We start from the raw sequence: 7,500 nt of genomic DNA, 5'->3' as shown, positions 1-7,500 counted from the left end.
TTAATAACAAATGTATTTATTACAATTAGAGTATATTGTAAAATGAATACACAGTGTCTGGTCTGATATTCAAATCCATGCTAACAGGCAAATACTGTAATTTGTAGACAGTGAAATCAGTGTTAACTTTCTCAGCGTAACAACACCCAATTATTTAAGGATGCTCCTGTTGCACTGTGATTTTTAAAATTAAATTAATTTAAAATTCAAAGTGGTCTTCATTATTCCACTGCGGGAACGTCTTCTGTGCCAAGACTGGATATTTGCCTTTATTGTCCAAACCCTATTAGGGTGTACAGTGTAGCCTAATTCAGACACATTTTATGGTGGTTTTATTCATGTAGCGATTTGTTGTTGTTGTTGTTGTCGTCGACTTGTTGTTGACTTGTTGTTGTTGTTGACCTGTTGTGTGGTGTTTAAGCAGTCAGGGTTATTAGCCTTCTCTCTGCACATCAATCAGAAGCTCAAGGGCTGTAGATAGACTTGATACTGAGTACAGCCTCAGCAGTGACCTAGAAAGAGGGCTTCCAAAAGTAGCGGTGTGTGTGTGTGTGTGTGTGTGTGTGTGTGTGTGTGTGTGTGTGTGTGTGTGTGTGTGTGTGTGTGTGTGTGTGTGTGTGTGTGTGTGTGTGTGTGTGTTTGTTAAATCAGTGTTTCTCAACCTTTTTTTAGGCGAGGCACCCTTTCAATTCATGAAAAATTGGAAGGCACCCCAAACCAACAGGCGGTAACATGGCATCGCATCCGATACCACACAAGCTTAGAAAAGTAACACATTTGGTCACGCGACCTACGTTCGAAGTTGCAGCTGACTGGGGCGACCTATATTTACTTTATTGTGCATAAATGGCAGATGAAAGATTCCACTGACTGGCATTATCTTATCAATGTAGACAAATATGTATTATAATACATAATTTATTTATCAGCCACGTCTCCGCGGCACCCCTGAGGGAGGGCTGCGGCACCCCAGGGTGCCCCGGCACCCCTGTTGAGAAACACTGTGTTAAATAATAGGGTAAGGGTGTCAGTTGGTATTTTGAAAGGATATAATGGGTCCTACATTCAGAAGAATGAAAGAAGGTTGTAGGTGCCATTTTTTTCACAGAATCTAGTTCTTAATAATAAAGTGCACATTCAAAGTGCTGGTTAAGCGTCAACAATGATAACATCTTGTTCCAACTTTAATAAAGAGGATTTCACATTGAATAATGAAAGTCATGAATGAATATTTGCACATTGAGGCCATGGTACAATCTTAACAAATAGATTATTTTATACACAACCCGAGTGTCAGGGTTAAAAGCGCCGGCTCCCTACACAGGAGATACACTAGATATGGCCATGTACCCTTGGGTGATTGATTGTCTATTGATGTGCCGGTGTCAATGCTTTCATGCCTCTGTTGTCTATTAACACGCTGAGTGATATCTACAGGCCTGAGAAGCTCGCAAAATGAAATCTAGTTGTAACATAATAATAATAACAACTGTATAGGAAACAAGACAGAATAGAAAAGATAAGTAAATAGATAATCAATAATAGATACAAGTAAAGAAAAATGAAGGAAATGAAGGAAGAGATAAGTAGAAATTAAAAAGGCATAAAGTCCACAAGAGTTTAGGCCCAAAACAAGTGATTTATATTCACAGGGAAATAGGGCACTCAGATGTGGCCCCTGGTAGCAACAGGGGTGAGGAAAAACTTGAGTTTCACTTGAGTTATGATTTTTTTGGGGGAAAAAACTCAATATAAAAAACCCATATAGTCAGGAAGAAACCTCAGGCAGGGACCAGCGGCCAATTAGGGGAGCCCTCCTGCCACGGCTAGTTATAAACAGAATTAAAGGGACACTGTGCAGGAAATGGTCAAAAAAGGTACTGCAACTATGCTGCTTATTGAAACTGTGTCACCTATTGCCAAATTTGATCTTTACATGGATGTTTACTATGTAATAAAGAAATATTTCTAGTATGGTCCAAGTGCAGTCATTTTTGCAGCTAAAAATGGCTATTTTTGGAAATTCAAAATGGCGGACCATGGAGAAGATCCCCCTTTTCATGTAAGAAAAGAGCAATTTTTCCTGTCATAATGAATACTTAGAATTTGATGCTGTGGTAAGTATTTATGAAAAAGGTAACATTAGTGAATGGGCTGCATGAAGTCTGGATATACACAACTAAAAATCTCACACAGTGTCCTTTTAAGGTGGCCATGATGCCTGGGCAGCTAAGGTAGGCAAGGGTGAAATGGTGAGTCTTCAGCTGCTTCTTGAAGGAGTCGACATCTCTTACCTCTAGGCGAATTGTGGAGGGATGCAAGCTAACATCCCAAAGGGACTTTTGTAGCATTTTTTCAGTATTCATCCAGAGAACAAATCCACTAACAATCTTCATGTCAAAGACCATACATTTGGTCATCAGACGCACAGATGCAGCAATGTATCTTTTAAACCACAGAAATAAAGTCGATACATTTCAGCACACTTTTTTTGTCATATATGCAGGGTTTAAATTGGGGCGGAGCACTCCGGAGCGCAGCTCCGCCTCCTCACCTTGGAGGGACAGCCAAACGGAGCTGCGCTCCTGCTGCCCCACCCTCAGTGTATTCACAGTTCATAATACATGTTCACCTCTTCTTGAAATGTGTTTTTTTATGAACGTTTTCCAATGATAGCAACAGAAAATAAGATTAAGGGACTCCCGCATTATTTCAGTTATTATGCATCTGCATTCTGCACATGCGCTGCGAGACACCACAATTTCAGTTTGTAGCAACGTTGCAACTTTGCAACAGTGGAGCAGTCTGGAGCGCTTGCTCTTTCACAGCTAGAACTACTCCGCTTCGAGTTTGTCACTACTTCAAGCCTGTCATCCATGCTTTCATGTTCAATGTGCAAAGTTAGTAGGCTAGATACAATGCCTTTTACAAAACGGAGGTAAGCTGTCATTTCATTTGATATCGGCTAGCTTTCAGGCAAAGTTAACCAAACAGTCATGCAGAATAGCGTGGTGTCTGCCTACTTTAACAGCAGTTAACAGAAAATCAACATCAAGTTTGGGATTTCCGTCCATTGTTCTGTCAGAATGTGTAGCCATTTGGTTGCAGGTTACTTTTATGTGGGCTTAAACATGCCAGGAACGTATTAAAAGTTTTTAGACAGTAAGCAAATGACAGGGATTCCTGCGTGTCCATCCTAGCGTTGCGTGTAGAGCAGTGCACCGTCTCTCTCGCGCTAGAATTGCTGCAGCAAGTTCCAATCTATTGCCGCCTTTTGCCAAAGTTATTGCTTTGCAAAAAAGCATTTACTTAATGCGACTGAAGTGTAATTAAAACATATGCACGGAGCGAGATAGCTGAACTAACTATACTACTGAAATAAGAACGTCCCATCAGTCAGCCAAAGGGGCAATCTGCAAAGAAAAGACGTGTGAGAAGATTCTCTGCAGACTCCGCCTGATTTAAAGTGACAGTGCACACTTTCACGCACTGTAATAGAACAGCATAGCCTAAGCATGCATTTTTATTCTTTTAACTTTGTTACTTATTAGGCATAAAACGTGCTAATAAATGCATGCTAAACCCATGACATTATAGGAGAATTTAAATCAATCATATGATCTTTTAAAACAAATTGTTATTCACATCAAATAATATGAGTTCTTAATAGTCTTAGGTCTATACCTTTGTAGCTTGATGGTGCAGTGATGGTGGTCAGAATTAAAACTTTTTTGCCCCTGTACTGACAGTCCAATAGCATACTGTTGCCAACTGACAGGAGAGAATATTAAAAAGTAGGCTACATAAATGCATCAGGTGTGATACTGGTCTAACTGTTCCTATTTTTTAGCAACCCAATACAGTGAAGAGGGAATGAGGGTACCTTGCTGTTTTTCTCATAACTGAGTAATACATTGATTTATGTATGATATTAATTATGGGCAATAACTTCATAGAATACATGTATTTGCCTGATGGGGCAATGTTAAATTTTTTTTTTTTTTTAAGCTATTTTGACCGCGAGTGAAGGGCTCCCCCACCTCCCAAAAGCCAATTTAAACACTGCATATATGCAACCGTAAATTGCTTTTCTGACACATCATGACAGCACAGTTGTAATTCCACCACATTTTGTGGCACACAAAGACAATCATTTGGCAGGTGTAGGAGAGTTTGGAGACCTCTCTATAATACTAGTGTGAGTGAGCATAAAGATTTTATAGGTATTGATTTTTATAGATGGATATTATTTTTTTTCTCCTTCTTTCTGGGTGCTGATGTGAGGCCCAGAGATGAGATTGAATGTGATGCTGTAAGAGATATGAGAGCAGGGCCCTAAACTGTCCAGGGGTGCATTTCTCGAAACCCTAGTTGCTAACTGCGCTAGCTACTTTGTTGTTTGGAATGCAATTTACCATTGACGACTACCAAAGTTGCTAACTGGCTAACAACTACGATTTCGAGAAATGCACCCCAGTTATGTGTATTCTTGCTTCAGGGCGCACAAAGATAAGAGGTGTGATGGTTTCATGTAGGGCTGGGTGATATGGAAAAAAACCTACATCACGATATGGATTACTTTATATCACGATAACGATATATATCACGATATAGCACAATTACATACGTTTTCAGTTATTCTCTTTGTTTGCTCTTTATTTTTTCATGTCGCAAAACAACCTTTCTTTAAAATGGATCTTTTTATTCTTATTTTTACAGTTACATTAACTTATAGTGTGTATTGTGACAACATGAAATGTAATTAAATGATATTCAATTGTATACAATTGATAAAATTACTATCACGATACAAACAATATAGGAGAAAGGTCACGATATACACTTTTATATCCCGATAACGATATATATCGTCATATTGCCCAGCCCTAGTTTCATGGTGTATTGTTGGCGTGTGGGTGTGTGTGAGAGAGAGAGTCAGGGAGAGGACGAGAGATGCAGTTGCAGAGTTGCAGAGTTTCTGTGTTTGAGTATGAGGGAGAAGGTAATGTGTGCTGTGTGTGTGTGTGTGTGTGTGTGTGTGTGTGTGTGTGTGTGTGTGTGTGTGTGTGTGTGTGTGTGTGTGTGTGTGTGTGTGTGTGTGTGTGTGTGTGTGTGTGTGTGTGTGTGTGTGTGTGTGTGTGTGTATATGTGTGTGTGTTTGCGTGTGTTTGTATGTGTGTGCGTGCGTGCGTGCGTGCGTGCGTGCCTGCGTGTGTGTGTGTGTGTGTGTGTGTGTGTGTGTGTGTGTGTGTGTGTGTGTGTGTGTGTGTTACTAAGGGGATCAGTGATGTATTAGTAAGTGTCTTCATCTGTCTTTGTGCAGAGGTTTCATTTTTGGTAACAGAGCTGTCCTCTGAAATTGATCCGTTACATTACCCACACCCTCCTCTCTCTCTCTCTCTCTCTCTCTCTCTCTCTCTCTCTCTCTGAATCTTCCCCTCTCCTATTCTGACTGTCTTTTGTTTTCATTTTTCCGTGTCCTTTGCGTTGTTTGTTTGTGGCTTTTTGTTTATGTGATATGTATTTGTGTTTTTACATGCCTTTGCTGTTTCTCTGTTCTATATATAAAAGGTTTCTCTCTCTCTCTCTCTCTCTCTCTCTCTCTGCCTTATGTGTGTGTGTGTGTGTGTGTGTGTGTGTGTGTGTTTTATGCATGCTTGTGTGTACCTGTGTGTGCATGTGCACGCATGTCTGCGTGTGTGTGTGTGTGTGCGTGTGCGTGTGTGTGTGTGTGTGTGTGCATGTCCACGCATGTCCCTGTGTGTGTGTGCTTGTGTATGTGTGTGCAGTGGCGACGTCTTACAGCCGGCGTTTGAACGGCGCGTACCGTCTGGGTCAGCTGGTGCCCACGGCCGTGTACCAGCACATGAAGATGCACAAGAGGATCCTGGGACACCTGTCCTCCGTGTACTGCGTCGCCTTCGACCGCACCGGACGACGCATCTTCACGGTAGGATTAACCGCTCCTGTGTGTGTGTGTGTGTGTGTGTGTGTGTGTGTGTGTGTGTGTGTGTGTGTGTGTGTGTGTGTGTGTGTGTGTGTGTGTGTGTGTGTGTGTGTGTGTGTGTGTGTGTGTGTGTGTGCGTAAGCATTGTCTTAGAATATGTGGATGTGTGTGTGCGTGTGTGTGCATAGCATACGCATTGTCTTACAGTGTTTGTGTGTGTGCGTGTGTGTGTGTTTGTGTGTGTGTGTGTGTGTGGCAAGGGAAGGCAAGGTTAATTTGTATAGAGCATTTCATACACAGAGGTTAATATGCTTCACAAAAACAAAAACCCATAAACATAGCGTGGCAATGTATGGGTTCGTGTTCACATTTTTTTTAGCATGTCCGTACATTCAAGAGTTCAAGTGTGCAACCACATTTGTGTGTGCACTCATGAATGTACTGTATAGTGTGTATCAGTGTGGCGATGATTGGCAGTTTGAGCTGTTATTTCAGATGGCATTGGGCTTGTGTGAAAATGTATAGAATTGGTAGTTTGTATGGTGTTTGTGTGTGTGTAAGCGTATGTACACACAATGGAATCCTACGTAGACTCAGGATTAGTTAGCAATTTTTTTAAAACAAAATTAGAATATTTTTTTCTTTTGAAATAGATAGTTATATTTCCTGTTTTCATATTTAACTATCTTCTTGGTCTGTGTGTGTCACTGTAGTTTATTCTTTTAATAGCCAATTTGTTTGCTTAGCTGCAGTGTGTGTGTGTGTGTGTGTGTGTGTGTGTGTGTGTGTGTGTGTGTGTGTGTGTGTGTGTGTGTGTGTGTGTGTGCGCGCGCGCAAGTGTTTGTGTGTATGTCTTGAGCTATTACTGAATTACTTAAATACAGAGAGAGGAGAAGCGAAAGATTGAAGAGGCGATTGGCAGAAGAAGAAAAGAATCGTTTTGCACATAGGGAGCCGAATAGTAAAATACAAAGGAAGAAATGTAGAGAGCCAGAGAGAGAAGCGAAAGAGAAACAGAGCGAGAACAGGAATGAAATGTGAAAAAAGACAGCTGGGGAATATTAAAAAAGGAGGGAGAGAGAGAGAGAGAGAGAGAGAGAGAGGCGAGGTTGTCTTGTATTAATCTCTCTGCAGAGTAGAGATGTAAGCGTTCCGAGTTTTGCTGTTGGTATTTGAAATCTTTTTTGATTGATCAGAATCAGCTGGATCGTCTTGTAGCTCGGGGCATCGCCAACACAATGGACACATCTCTCTCACTTTCTGTCAACACACACCAAATCTGTGTGTGTGTGTGTGTGTGTGTGTGTGTGTGTTTGGGAAGAGGATAGTAAGACATTATAACAGAAAAAAGCGGTTTAGATAATTTCCACAAAATGACTGGTCTTATTGTGTGTGTGTGTGTGTGTGTGTGCGTGCGTGCGTGTGTGCGTGCGTGCGCGTGTGTGTGTGTGTGATTGTGCGCATGCGCGTGTGTGCATATGTGTGCATCATGGGTACACTATATTTGTTCATTGAATGTGTATTCATAGGAGCATACTGTAAGAACCGTAAAA

At 41.1% G+C, this 7,500-nt stretch overlaps 1 protein-coding gene across 1 annotated transcript in view; it reads left to right on the top strand.

Annotated features, from left to right (window-relative positions):
* phip (pleckstrin homology domain interacting protein) overlaps nucleotides 1-7,500 on the top strand; it is a 91,940-nt gene that overhangs the window by 9,421 nt on the left and 75,019 nt on the right. The window contains exon 7 of the mRNA XM_063222152.1: nucleotides 5,790-5,950. Within this exon, the coding sequence (XP_063078222.1) occupies nucleotides 5,790-5,950 (161 nt within the window). The remainder of the gene's footprint in view (nucleotides 1-5,789; nucleotides 5,951-7,500) is intronic.

The sequence above is a fragment of the Engraulis encrasicolus genome, chromosome 18 (genome assembly GCF_034702125.1).
Source record: "Engraulis encrasicolus isolate BLACKSEA-1 chromosome 18, IST_EnEncr_1.0, whole genome shotgun sequence".
Taxonomy (NCBI): domain Eukaryota; kingdom Metazoa; phylum Chordata; class Actinopteri; order Clupeiformes; family Engraulidae; genus Engraulis; species Engraulis encrasicolus.
Note: the sequence above shows the minus strand (reverse complement) of the source record. Positions and strands in the feature narration are given on the sequence as shown.